General features: G+C 39.4%; 1 protein-coding gene across 1 annotated transcript in view; it reads right to left on the reverse strand.

Moving 5' to 3' along the window:
* RBBP8 (RB binding protein 8, endonuclease) overlaps positions 1-15,164 on the reverse strand; it is a 206,209-nt gene that overhangs the window by 27,390 nt on the left and 163,655 nt on the right. The window contains exons 9-13 of the mRNA XM_007935591.1: positions 10,917-11,029; positions 8,951-9,839; positions 8,740-8,866; positions 1,441-1,532; positions 286-403 (exon numbers count right to left, since the gene is read on the reverse strand). Coding sequence (XP_007933782.1) covers positions 286-403; positions 1,441-1,532; positions 8,740-8,866; positions 8,951-9,839; positions 10,917-11,029 — 1,339 coding nt within the window. The remainder of the gene's footprint in view (positions 1-285; positions 404-1,440; positions 1,533-8,739; positions 8,867-8,950; positions 9,840-10,916; positions 11,030-15,164) is intronic.

The following is a 15,164-nucleotide window of genomic DNA, read 5'->3' on the forward strand; positions in this document are numbered from 1 at the left end:
TTGAACCACCAGCCTTCTGGTTAGCAGTCAAGTGCCTTAGCTGCTATGCTACCAGAGCTCCCTCAAATAGCTTTGGTAAATCATATTTCTGACACAGTGATCTTAAGATTTCCTTATGCTCTCTGTAAAAAAATGAAGGATTTTAAATGAAGGATTGGCAAACTTTTTCTTAGATGTCCAGATAATAAATATTTTAGGCTTGTGGGACCAGAAGATTTCAGCAGCAACTACTCAATTTCCCTCCACATTTCTATTAAAATTAAAAAACAAAAATTCATTTCTTACTTGGACTTTTATCTTCCTTCTGCTCTTGCTTCTTCATTTTTAAAAGCATAGTTTCACTAACCAATGTACAGTCCATGTCCACTGTCTCTCCTCCTCCTAATCTTGACTGATTGCTGTTCTGAATAAATAAAACAAACAAAGAAACAAGTAAAATACAAATTCTAACAATTATCCCTTTATGGTCTTATGTTCACTTTTTACATTTAGGAATAGATATAAATTTAAGTTTTATTGTCTGTAAAACATTTTAGCTTCAATATAGAGTATTTCCACTCAAGCCTAGGAAAAAGACTGCTCCCAAAGAAAAAGAAGTTACCTAGCACTGAACTCCCTTTCTTCTCCATATGCCTCATGGTAATGAACATTAATGTACATTAATAACTACAATTTTATTCACTAAATTTGATTTCTTGATGGTATATATTATTCTCCAAAAAACAAAACAAAACAAAACAAAAAAACAAAGTCACTGCCATCGTGTCAATTCTGACTCACAGCAACCTCCACTGGGTTTCTGAGGTAGTAAATCTTTATGGAAGTAGATTGCCCCATCTTCCTTCCACAGAGTGGCTGGTGGGTTTGAACCACCAACTTTCTGGTTAGCAGTCAAATGCCTTAGGCACTGTGCCACCAGAGCTCCTCATTATTATTCTAGCAACTCTTAAATACTCTGTTATTAATATATTACCAAGTGAAAGACAACTTCTCAAACTATATAGAACCTAAATACAAGCCAAAAGAATATTTTTACTATGAATTTTAATTTTTAAAAAATGTAACATATTTTTAAAAACATACAACTGGGAAAATGAATCGTTTCCTTGATGGTACCATTATTTTAAAAGTTAATCAAGACATGATGGATTATTCTGATAACAAATAAAATTATTACAAGTTTATAAATAGAATTTTTTATTATATACAATTGATTAAAGTTTTAGTCAGTTCAGAGTCAGAAAGTGTCATTATCCTTTCAAAAATAGCATAAAATTGGAAGAGTAGCATTTTTATTTCTCAGTTGTTCTGAAGACATAAAAAGAAGTTTAAAAGGTATGCGATTATCTCAAAGTGACAAAACTGATCAGGAGAGAAGACTGTTTAATAACTCACTAGAGTTAATAACCAACTGGGTTTCTGTTTTACTTTTTAACTTACCTTCTTTGTATCTATTACCGTAATATCCATTTTATACTGAGAAAGATCTGCTCCTGGATCTATACTCCACTGGATATTTTCAAAGGATATATCTTAGATAAGGAGGAAAAAATATATAATTAAAAACTGATTTTTGAAATTCTTATCATTTTAAAACACTACAAGACCCACAGAATGGGAGAAATACATGCCAATCTTATATCAGATAAGGGATTTGTATCTAGAATATATAAAGAACTCTTACAACTTGGTAATCAAAAGATGAATATTCCTATTAAAAATGGGGAAAAGATCTGAACAGACAGTTCTCCAAGGAAGATATACAAAATATCAATAGACATCAAAACATCATAATAACCAAAAGGTAGAAACAACTTAAATGTCCATCAACTGATGAATGAATAAAGAAAATGTGGTATATCTATTCAATGGAATGCTATTCAGCAATAAAATGGAATGGAAGTACTAATACACACTACAACATGGATGAAAATTGAAAACACTACACTAAGTTAAAGAAGTCACTAAAGACCAGTGTTAAGGATTGAATTGTATCTCCCCCAAAATATGTACTGTATATCCATCCGAGCTCCTATAACTATGGTTCTAATTCCATTTGGGAATGAGTTTCCTTTGTTACATCAATAAGGCAGTATTAGTATAAACCAAAATTCACTGCTGTTGAGTACTTTCCTACTCGTAGTAACCCCACCTTAGGTTTCCAAGGAGGTATTTCTACAGAAGTAGATTGCCCAATCTTCCTTCCAAGGAGTGGCTGGTGGGTTTGAACCACCAGCTTTCTAGTCAGCAGTCAAATGCCCTAAGCACTATGCCACCAGAGCTCCCAGTATTAGTATGTTGTTGTTGTTGTTATGTGCCGTCAAGTCAGCCCTGACTCATAGCGACCCCTCCTTGGGTTTCCGAGGCAGTATCACTATGGAAGTAAGATTGCCCAACCTTCCTTCCGAGGAGTGGCTGGTGGGTTTGAACCGCCAGCTGTCTGGTTAGCAGGCAAGCGTCTTAGCCACTATGCTACCAGAGCTCCCAGTATTAGTATAGGGTGTATCTAAAATCAATCTCTTTAGATATAAAAGAGCAGATTAAGCAGTCAAGCAAGCAAGCAAGCACAAATGGAGGGGAGGGGAGAATACACGATACATGATCACCAAGGAACCTAGAAGACTTTCCCTCAAAGTGGACAGAGAGAGAAAGAGCATTCCCCTAGAGCCAACGCCCAGAATTTTAACTTTAGTCTCTTATACTGTGAGAAAATACATTTCTGTTCATTAAAGCCATCCACTGTGGTATTTCTGTTTATAGCAGCACTAGATAAGTGAGACAATAAGATTCCATTTATATGAAAAGTCTTGATTAGGCAAATCTACAGAGACTAAAAGTAGATTAGTGGGTCCCAGACACTGGGGATGGGGAGAAGGAAGAGGGGAATGGAAAGGGACTCCTGACAGGTACAGGGTTTCTTTTGAGGGTGATGAAAATGTTCTAAACTTAAGACTCTAGTGATGGTTACACAACTCTATGCGTATGCTTGTTGTTGTTGTTATGTGCTGTCGAGTCACACTGACTCATAGTGACCCCTCCTTGAACCATGGAATTATATACTTTAATGGGTATGCTTTAAAGTATGTAAATTGTATCTCCATTAAAAATGTTTTTCAAAAAGTTAAAAAGTATGATAATGTCTAGAGGTGTTTACAATGTATATGGATTTAATAAACAAAGACTACATGAAGTGTAGGTACAGAACATAAAGTGGTAAAATATTGACTCTAAGTAGATTGTGAAAGGTTGAGACAAATCCCTAGAGCAGTCAGGGGGAAAAATAAAGCTAAAAATAATTTAGAAATCAGAATGAAAGGATGTTTTCATACAGAGACTAAAATCTTTGCTGGAAGGACAACTAAAGAATGTGGTTTAGGACAATAAATGCAGACTAAAGGAATACTTTTCCAATGAAGAATAAAATAATAAAAATACTATATATAAAGTAGAGAAGTAACTGTTGCCTGAAAAAACACAAAGTCTCCTTTCAAACACAGCAAAATTATTAAAAGATTCACATATGCATTAGGGCAAACAATGTTTTCAAACAAGAAGTTTAAAAATTCACATAAATGTATATATGCAAATGCAAAGAAAAAGGACAGGTATCTATGGGATGAGGAACAAGGTTTTGGTGATATTCTACTTTTTTATTCTTTAAGATTCTGTATAATTAAGTTTTCTTAAAGCTTCTGTAGATAATAAGAAATCATTATATAAAATAAACAAATTGTACATAATTACCTATAAAGGTGGGTATTAAAACATCTCAATACATTTTTCAAAAACCACAATGGCAAGAAAATCACAGGTAAAATGAAATAAATGAGAATAGCCCTATAAACACAGAAACATGAAAGAAGAATACTACTCCCAACACACAACAATGCAGTCTACTCAAGGACTATATAGGAGCTCTGGTGGCATAATGCCTAAGGCATTTGACTGCTAACCAGAAGGCTGGCAGTTCAAACCCACAAGCTTCTCCTCAGAAGAAAGATTGTGCAATCTACTTCCCTAGTGATACTGCCTCAGAAACCCAAGGAGGGGTTGCTATGAGTGGGATCTGACTTGATGGCAGTGAGTTTATTTTTTTGGTAAGGACTATAAACAATACTTTATATTACAATACTTAATTTAAAATCATTACCACTGTGGAATATGGTATGGAAACTGCTTAAAAAGCTAGAAACAGAAACGACATTTGATCCAGCAATAGCATTACTATGTATATATTTTAAAGAAGTGAGAGCCAGGACATGTACAGATATATGCACACTCATGTTCATCGCAGCACTAGTCACAAAAGCAAAGAGATGGAAACAACCTAAGTGCCCACCAACAGAAGAATGGATAACCAAACTATGGTACATACACACAATGGAATATTATACAACACTAAAGAATAATGTAGAATCTGCAAAACACTGCATAACATGGATGAACTTGGAGGACATTATGCTGAGTGAAACAAGTCAGTCACAGATGGACAAATATTGTATTAGTTCACTATTGTAAAAAGTCAAGGAAAGGTTTATATATGGAAGGAAGCTTTCTTTGTTGGTTACCAGGGATGGGATGGGAAGGGAGGGGGACACTGCTAGATAGGTAGAGACAAGTACTGATTTGGGTGAAGGAAAGGGCAATGTACCAAATGTGAGTGATCAACACAATGGCACTGAGGAAGAGGAAGTTACAAAGAGATACACAATAGGTACAGACAACAAAGATACACTTTTACATATACGATACTATGTTGTCAGTGATAACAAACATTAATTAATCTATGGGCAAATAAATGGGTAGACAGGATGAATGATCAGGTATGTCTAGGCAAAATATAAATATACTCATGACCATGTATAAGGCTGGCAGATGATATTTCTACATACGTATTTCTTATGTGTTGTAAGAATGTCCAAATACATAATAGAGCTGATAAGGGTCAGAATTGTGGTGACTTTTTGGCGACAGCCAATTACCCTGAGGGAGAGAGATGTTGGACTTGTGGGCTCAGGTTCATAGTTGCAGGAGACATCAAGCTCAATTGGCATAACATAGTACACAAAAACATTGTTCTGCATCCTACTTTGGTGAGTAGTGACTGGGGTCTTAAAAGTTTACAAGTGGCCATCTGGGTGCAAGAGTTGGTCTCTCCTCATGCAAAGCAAAAAAGAATGAGGAAAACCAAAGATGCATGGAAACAATTGGTCCCAGGGACTAGTGGACCATGTGATCCTCTACCCATATGACCATGAGACTGGAAGAGCTGGATGGTGCCTGGCTACCACTGTCAACCACTCAGAAAGGGATCCGTGCAGATCCTGGGTGGAGTGACAGAATAATGTGGAACAAAACTCAAAATCATGGGGAAAAAAAGACCAGGTTTCTGGTCTGATAGAGCCTGGTGAGACCCCAAGACTATGGCCCCTAATTACCCTTCAGGTCTGGAACTGAACTCAATCCTGTGGCTTCCAGCCCAACAGTGGACAGGCATATGAGGTGAATATTTGCATCTGGTGGATACACCCCTTGGGGCGATTGGTCATGTGGGAGCAGAGGGGGAGTGTTTTGTGTCAGGGAGATGGCTCAGGGGGCCATTTTTTCTTTTTTAAACTGTGTTTTTATTTCTTTATTGAGAAAGTAAAGCCGTGAGCTCTGTATATAAATACACTGATGGTCCTGGTCACCTGCAAGGCCTCTGGGATAGGGAGAGGGTTTGAGGGAAAGACAGGGCTCTGGAGTCTCGAGGGGTATGGGGAAGGAAATAAATAATGAATGCCACAGGGGATAAAAGGAGCCAGGAATGGGGGTGTGAGTGGGGAGGTGCTTGATGCCTATTTGTGGCACTAAATGTCCTGTGAGATGCCCCCTGGGTTTGGGGGCTTAAGCCATGAAGTCTCACTGTGACAAAGGCTCCAGACAAGATCAGGTGTGTGGGGGTGGAATGGGTTTCAGCTGGCTGGAGGTAGAGGCACCCTCCATCCACCACAAACAGGCCCTGGCCAGCCTCTGCTGGACATGCCAAGACACAGGCATTCTGCCTCTCCCCTTCTTTTCTCCCCTTCTCACAACCCACACGTGGACTGAGCACCTACTGTGAACCACGAGGTCCTGCTGTGACCTTGTGTTTGCCTCACCCAGCTCTCTTCTTCCCCTAGCTGTGTCCAGTGGACCATGGTGAAGTGGAGGGCTATCTTCCTGCCACCCTGGCCATGTTGCCCCAACCCCTCAGGGAGCCTGACAGTGCCAGGAGGGAGAAGGGACCAGGGCCAAGGCCAGGCAGTGGTGGAGACACTTGGGCCTCAGCCCCTAGAGCATCACATTGAACTTGGTGACCAGAAAGGCAATGTAGTCACATGCCTTGGTTTTGAAGGCCTCGGTGATGATGTGGGTGGCCTCCCAATGTTCTTTGCCCTGAAGCGTCAGCCCATTCACTTCCAGGATCACGTGGCCCACATTGAGCTGCCCGTAGTTGTGGTCTAAGCCACTCGCTGAATTGTGACGATCCTTGGCAGGGGCTGGCAGGTGTTGGCGCCACCGTCGATGGCAATGCCCAGGGTGGCTGCATTCTTCTTCATGTGGATGAGAGTGGACATAGGCTCCAGGAGCCCAGGTGGCTTGGTGGGCCCCTCTGTGGTCCTCTCATTCCAAGGCAACTACTTGCTGCTCCTACTCTTAGTGGACTCTGTCTGCCTGCCTCAGCTTGGCACTCTGGGCTCTGCCTCACTGGCATCCACTCCACTGTCTTCACTGAGGGTCTGCCCACTATCAGACAGCTGAGAGAGTGTGGAGGCACATGTCAGGGGTAGCACCCTCACATTGTTCACATCTGGCTCACTGTCTTGGTGATGCACCTCCACCATGACAAAGTGCTGGTTCACGCCCATCTGGTCTGGGTGGCCAGAGGGGGAGGATGGTGGAAGGCAGCCCCCAGCTGCCGTGGCCTGTGCAGGGGGGCTTTTCAGGTGTGGGGGTGACTGGGTCAGTGAGAAGGGACTGATGAGGTATTGGTTGACCAAAGCCAGATGGGCGTCCAGCGGCCTCTTGGTGCCAGGGTTGGCAGGGGAGATGGAAGTGTAGATGGGAGAGGAGGGTGAATGTTGTGTTGATGAAGGCCCAGCAGTGGGTGCAGTGCCCACCGGTGGGCTGTGGTTCCACGGAGCCAAGAAGACAATGCCTGAGTGGGAAGACTCAGAGGAGGGAGACTGGAGGTCCTCTCTGCCTGGCTTCTTTGGCTGGGCAATTGAGTGGTTATGGGTTTGGGCCAGAGGTGGCGAAGGAGGCAGTGGCTTGAAGCTCAACAGCCCCTTGGAGACGGACTTGACATCATCCACAGAGACATCTGGGAGGGTGTTGACACTGACCTAGACAGCCATGCCAGTCTCCTCCAGGTCTACAGTATTCCTGGCCAAGCTGACAGTAGTAGAAGTGCTATGGCTGCCTGTGGATGAGACCGTGTCCCTATAGGAGACCACAGAGTAGGCATCACCAGCTGTGGGCCCTGGGCCCTACTGAGCCTTCATTGACTCAATTTCCCATCTCAGCACCAGGTGGCTGAATCGGTCCAGGGATTTGGAGGGACACAAGAAGGAGGTGGCTGCAGGATGTGGGTAGGAGGAGAGCTGCTGCTTTGTGGGGAGTTGAAGTCAGCATCATGTCAGCACGTATGGACTGCTGTTTGGAAGGTGAACTTGCTCTGTGGACTTTTGCCCAAATCACAATTTTTTTTTTGCAAAAAGAAAAGCAGAACCCACAAAACACCTTATAACATAGATAAACTTGGAGGACATTATGCTAAGTGAAATAAATCAATCACAGAAGGACAAATATTGTATTAGTCCACTATTGTAAAAAGTCACGGAAGGTTTATATATGGAAGGAAATTTTCTTTGTTAGTTACCAAGGATGGGAGGGGAGGGGAAGGAAGGGAAAATTGCTAGCTAGGTAAGGGACATGTATTGATTTGGATGAAGGGAAAGGCAATATACCACAAAAACAAATGATAACACAGTAACACTAAGGAAAAGGAAGACACAGAGAGGTGCACAAGAGGTATAGACAACAAAGATAAACACTTTTACATGCACAATACTGCATTATCAATAATAATAAACATTAATCTATACATAGGTACAAACCAAAACTAACTACTGTCGAGTCGTTTCTGACTCATAGTGACCCCCTCTTTGGGTTTCTGAGGCAGTATCCTTACGGAAGTAGATCGCCCAATCTTCCTTCTGAGGAGTGGCTGGTAGGTTTGAACCACCAGCCTTCTGGTTAGCAGTCAAATGCCTTAGGCACTACGCCACCAGAGCTCCCATACATAGGTAAAGGGGCTGAATGATCAGGTATGTTCAGGCAAAAGGGAATATACCCACTCACTCCTGTGGCTTCCAGCCAAACAGCAGATGAGAGTATAGGGTGAACATTTAAACCAGGTAGGTACACTTCTTAGAATAATCAACCATGGGAGATCATAAGGGCAGTATTTGCACAGGGAGATAGCTCAGAGGGCAGGAATACATGGGAAAGAATGACACAGGCATAAAGGGAGGAAGTGGGAAGAGGGCTGTTACATTGTGTGCATTGCAATCAATGTCATGAAACAAATGTGTATGAACTGCTATATGGAAAATGAATTTGCTCTGTAAACTTTCACCCAAATCACAATAAAAAATAATAAAAATAAATAAAATCATTTAAAAGGGAAGAAAATCATATGTACAGTGTCCTTACCTTGGTTGTTTTGTAGAGACTTTGTCTTGGCAATTCTACATGGATTTAACTGAAGGACTGATGTAAGTTCACATGCTCCATGGGCTGACCTGGTTTTCATTTTTATTGGCTCATGAGAAGTAGCACCCTAAACCAGAAATAATTATTAGCATCTGGATGAAATCACAAACAGCCATTTTAATAAAAAAATCTTTGAACACTTAACACAAACCTTCACATCATCAAAAAGATTCTCTGTCTCCAAACTTTCATGTGGATGTAAAGGGATTTTAAAGACAGGGTTTTCTTCTTTTATCTGTAATGGTGTTTTATTATCTGGAGAGGATTTACTTAACGACTGGAGAACGCATTCCTGTAAACAGGGATCCTCTGGTGAATCTCTGGCTAGCACACAGCTCCCATTCAAGGCATTACGACTTGAGGAAGAACTCTTTGGAATGGGCTTCAAAGCTTCATAAAGAGTCGCTTGCCTAAATCTGTTTTTAGAGACCTCACTTCCTTGGCTTTTTTCTTGACATTGAATAGCAGAAAACCGATCAGACAGATCTAGAGGTTTATCCATCATATAGTCCCCATTAGTGGAAAACTCACCATCCACTGGAAAAGGAAAAGCATTTTCTTTATCAAAAGCTTGAGGGCAGTTTATTTCATGTTCGCTTTCTTCTTCAGTTTTCTTCCTTTTGGATGTTCTGCTTCCCAGTGGTTTCAGAGGCACTAAATGTTTATCAATCATGGCATCTCCTACATGATCTTCACTATTCTGTGCACCTAAAGAGTCACTTGTATTTTTATACACCAGCATCTCTTTGTTAGAACATGAATGGGTAACGACCATGTTCACTTTAGACTCAAGATTCTGATGTGGGAAAAGGCCACTATCTTCAGATTTTGATCTAGTTTTCTCTGTTTTAGAATTAGATGTGTTGCTGAAAGGGGCTATTTTCAGATGTTTTTTTTTCCCAGTCTCTAGAAGAGAAGGAGACAAACTTGTATTCAAACGTAAACTATTTTTCACATTAGAGGTGGCTCCAAATACAGGAGATGATACCCGAGTAGTCAATTCTTCTTGCAGAGAAGTCTTTGAAGTAGAATCTGAAAATCTAAATACATGAGAGCGATAAAACTTATTTCCTACTAAAGAAATAGGGTGAACATTAAAAGTCAAACATAATGATAAACCTCTGTTAATACAGAATTATTAACAGTAAGGTCTTATCTAGCTACTAGAGGCAGAAGATGAATCAAAATTGAAGGCAGGGTATAGCTTCTGGTTTTGGCTGACAAGAAAACCCCAAGGAAAATGATACAGTAATTTTGTGTCTCAATTCCATGATATTCCTATAAAAATTTTTCCTAGGTAATTTAAATAACTTCAGTATATAAGAAACTCAGAATAAATTCCACTGGGAAACCAATTAATTTTGTAGTTATAAAATTTTGTAACACTCCAGAATTGAAACTAAATTAACTCCCAGCCTGCTTCTAGCTTCTAGACAGGTGTGAAGAGCCCTAGGTTTCAGTTTGTAGATGTGGGCTGGGTAAGAGCTCGGGCTCCAGAACTTGAGAGCTATGTGGGCTTACACAAGACATTTAACTTCTCTGGAGTTGTATTTTTGTTATCTATAACAAAAAATGGAGTAATAAAACCTATCTCAGTGAGTTACTATGATGACAGATTAAATGTGATACATGTATTAAAAGCAACAGTTCTTTTAAACAGCAAAATATTACATAAATATAGGTATTATTAGTTAATGAATATTCTGAAATTAGTAAAAAGGAGAGGTCACATAATGTTGGAAATTCACCTAAGCTTATAAATGCTTTTATACAATATCCAGTGTTGCACATACTTTAGAAATACAAACCCAGAAGAGATAACTTGGTCTTTAAAGGGATAGAGCAACAAGGCTAGGAACTAAGAACTGCTTGACTGAAGCGCAAAAAGTATATAAAAGTAATACCTACTAACTCTACCTTAAAGGATAGAAGCCTTCAATTGGTCACAAGCTGGGGAAAACATTTTAAAAAATAGAAATACAATCAGAATAACAAACTATATGCTGAGAGAGATAAAAGGTTTAATTATATGAACTCCTTGTAATGGGAGCTCATCAACAGCTTATTAAAAAGCAAAAAAAAAAAAAAAAAAAAATTACCAAAGTGCCCTAAATTACCTTAAACCATCTCCACTATTTCTTGTGGATTCCTCAAAAGGTTGTTTCTTGTGATCTCCTTCCAGACAGAGGGACAGGTCATCACCAAGAGGACTCTTAGGACCTTGAGATTCCTTCAGGAGTAAAATATGAGGCACATGCATAAGTGACTATTACTTAACTATAAAAAGGAATGAGGTCCTGATACCTGCTACAGCGTGGATGAACCTTAAAAACATTATGGAAAGTGAAAGAAGCCAGATACAAAAGATCACATATTGTGTAAAACCAAGGAAAAAAACAAAAAACAAAAAAAACCAGACTCACTGCCATTGAGTCAATTCCAACTCATAGTAACCTCTACTAGGTTTCCAAGGTGGTAAATCTTTATAGAATTAGATTGCCTCATCATCTTCCTGCAGAGCAGCTGGTGGGTTGGAAACTCTGACCTTCTGGTTAGTAGCTGAATGCATATTCTCTGTGCCACCAGAGCTCCTTTATATATTGTACAGTTCCATTTATATGAGATATCCAGAACAGATAAATCCATGGAGACAGAAAGCAGACTGGTGGTTGCTAGGGGCTAAAGGAAGGGGCGGGGGCCTTATGACTTAATAGATAGGATTTTTTCTGTTGGGGTGATAAAAGTGGTAGTTACAAAACATTGTGAATTTATTAAATGTCACTGCTTTGCATACTTTAAAATGCCTAACTTTATGTGATTTTACCACAATAATTAAAAAACAATGAAGTACATTTGTAGTTTTAAGAAAAAAAGCATCAGCCCAAAATCCATTAAATGGTGAAGAGAATACTTGTTTAATAAATGGTGCTGGCAAAACTGGAGATCCATTTGCAGAAAAATGAAACAAGATCTGTACCTCATACCATACAAAAAAATGAACTCCAGATGGATCAAAGACTTAAATGTGAAACCTAAAACTATACAGTTCCTCAAGGAAAATCTAGGGGCAAATTTAAGGGCCCTAATATATGGCATAAGTAGACTATCAAGTGTAACTCAAAATACACAAACAGCATAAGAGAAACCAGATGATTGGGACCTTCTAAAAATTAAATTTTTATGTGCTTCCAAAGACTTCTGCAAAAGAGTCAAAAGAGAACCTACAGATTGGGAAAAAATATTTGGTAATGACATATCTGACAAGGGACTTATCTCTAGAATTTACAGAAAACTCCAACACCTCAATAACAAAAAGACAAACAATCCAATTAAAAAATGGGCAAAAGACATGAATAGACACTTTACCAAGGATGACATTCAAGCAGCCAACAAACATATGAAGAAATGCTCATGATCATTAGCTATCAGAGAGATGCAGATCAAAACAAAAATGAGATACCATCTTGCTCCAGCAGTAGCAGCAAAGTTCAACAAGACAGAAAATAACAAATGCTGGCAAGGTTGTGGAGAGATTAGGACTCACACACTGCTGGTGGGACTGTAAAATGGTACAACCATTGTGGAAAGCAGTATGGTGATTCCTTCAAAAGTTGGAATTAGAAATACCATTTGACCCAGCCATTCCATTACTAGGTATATACCCTAAAGAAGTGAGAGCCATGACAAGAACAGATATATGCACACCCATGTTCATCACAGCACTATTGACAATAGCCAAAAGATGGAAACAACCTAGGTGTCCATCAACTGAGGAATGGATAACCAAACTATGGTACATACACACAATGGAATACTATGCAACACTAAAAAATAATGTGGAATCTGCAAAACACCGCATAACATGGATGAACTAGGAGGACGTTATGCTGAGTGAAATAAGTCAATCACAAAAGGACAAATATTGTATTAGTCCATTACTGTAAAAGTTAAGGAAAGGTTTATCTATTGGAGGACATTTTCTTTGTTGGTTACCAGGGGTGGGAGGGAAGGGGAGGGAATGCTGTTAGATAGATAGAGATAAATATTGATTTGGGTGAAGAGAAGGGCAATGTACCAAATGTGAATGACCAATATGGTGGCACTGAGGATGAGAAAGACAGAGTGAGGTACATGGGAGGTACAGATAAGAAAGATGAACCCTTTTGCACATATAGTACTGCATTGTCAGTGAAGGCAAACATGGGTATATGGGTGGATAGATGGGTGGACAGGCTGAACTATTAGGTGTATCTATGAAATGGGGAGTGTATCCAAGAAAATGTATAGGGTTGACAGACAATGGTCCTATAAATTTATATGAATGATCAGAATTCCCAGGTGTATAGTAGAGCTGACAAAGGGCAAGGTTGTCAAGGTCACTGCTTGGTCACAGCCAGCTACCCAGAGGGACCGAGTAGTTGAACCTGTGGGCTTGGGACCATAGCTGCAGAGGACAGCAAGCTCAACTGGCATAACATACTATATAAAACATTGTTCCACCTCCTACTTTGGCAAGTAGCAACTGAGATCTTAAAAGCTAGCAAGCTACCATCTAGATGCAATGATGGGTCTCTCCTCATCCAGAGCAAAGAAGAATGAAGAAACCCAAAATTCATGGAAACAATTAGTCCAAACAACTGGTACACCATCTGATCTGCAGCGTATATGACTATGAGACCAGAAGAACTAGATGGTGCCTGGCTACCACTGTCATCCACTTGGAAGGGGATTCATGTAGGAGATCTTGGATAGAGAGGGAGAACAATGTGGATAAAACTCAAAATCATTTGGAGAGAAAAAAAAAGGCGGGGGGACCAGGTTTGCTGGTCCGATAGAGCCTGGTAGAACCACTAAGACTATGGCCCCTAGCTGCCCTTCAGGTCTGGAATTGAACCCACACTCGTAGTTTCCAGCCAAAGGAAAGACAGACATATGAGTTGAATATTTACCTCAGATAGATCCATTCCTTGGAGAGAACAATCATGGAAGAAAGAAGGGCTACTTATGCACAGGGAGACAGCTCAGGGTCAGGAGTGCATGGAGGGATGGACACCGGGAAGAGGTAACTATGGGGAGGAAGTGTGAGGGGAGCTGTTGCATTGTGGTAAACTGTGATCAATGACATGAGAGAAAGTGTATGTAAACTGCTGTATGGAAAGTGACTTTGCCCTGAAAATCTTCACCCAAATCACAATACAAAAAGAAAAAAAAGCATCAATATTTTAATAGTTTAGTACTCCAATATTAAAAATCAAAATTATTAAGATTAAAGGAAAAGAATAGATAGATTTACGCTGACAGAAAATAAATTTACAATGATCTCCTTTAGAGATCAGTGCTTCTCAAATTTTAAGATGCATACTCATCAACAGGGGATCTTATTAAAATGCAAGCTCTCTTTCACTAGGTCTATGGTTGGGTCTGAGACTTTCATCTCTAATAACCTTCAGGGCAATGCAAATGCTGCTGGCCTATGGAACACATTTTGAGTACCAAGTGTTTAGATATTATATTAATTCCTGTAACACATCTGGTGTTTAACAGATAATAAACTACCAAAGGCATTTGACTGCTAACCAGAAGGCTGGCAGTTCAAACCCACCAGCCACTCCTAGGAAGGAAGGCTGGACAATCTACTTCTGTAGTGATACTGCATCAGAAACCCAACGAGGGATTTCTATGAATCAGATCCAACTCGACGGCAGTGAGTTTTGAGTTTGAGATGAACACATTTAAAGTTCAAAGGTTAAAAACTACTATCACTTTAAGATGGATATGAAACTTGAAAGGACAAAATTTCAAATGCAATGAGAAACCAATTCAATTTTTAGAAATTTAACAGCAAGACAATTTTATAACAGCACATATATAGTTACTGACTAAAGCAAAGTAACACTATTTTTAAATTGTATGATATACGTTTTCTTAAGACTGAAGAATTTAAGTCTTCTATTTCCTAGGGATCAATTAAGGAAAAGAGGAAATGTCCTCAATGTAAGATAATGAAAACAAAACAAAACAAAAACATGGGGTCAATTTTTGATGCAACCTCTAAAAAGTAGGTCTAACTGGATTGGCACTTACAAAAATAAAAGAGGACTAAAGTTATCTATGTAGGCCCAAGAATTCAGCATGTATTCCATAGCAAATTTCAGCTTAAAGGTTTTTTAAAAAAATCCAATAAATTTTGAGATCAACCCAAGGATTTAGACCTTTTAGATGTAATGAGGTGGGGAGGAATGTTGGCCAAATCCTATAACCATATCACTATCTTAATTTTTTTTTAATAATTGATTTTATTTATTTATTTTAAATTTTATTTTGATTTGGGTGAAGATTTACAGAGTAAATTCACTTTTCATACA

This window comes from Orycteropus afer, unplaced genomic scaffold (genome assembly GCF_000298275.1).
Source record: "Orycteropus afer afer isolate SDZICR_OR568_19922 unplaced genomic scaffold, OryAfe1.0 scaffold00030, whole genome shotgun sequence".
Taxonomy (NCBI): Eukaryota; Metazoa; Chordata; class Mammalia; order Tubulidentata; family Orycteropodidae; genus Orycteropus; species Orycteropus afer.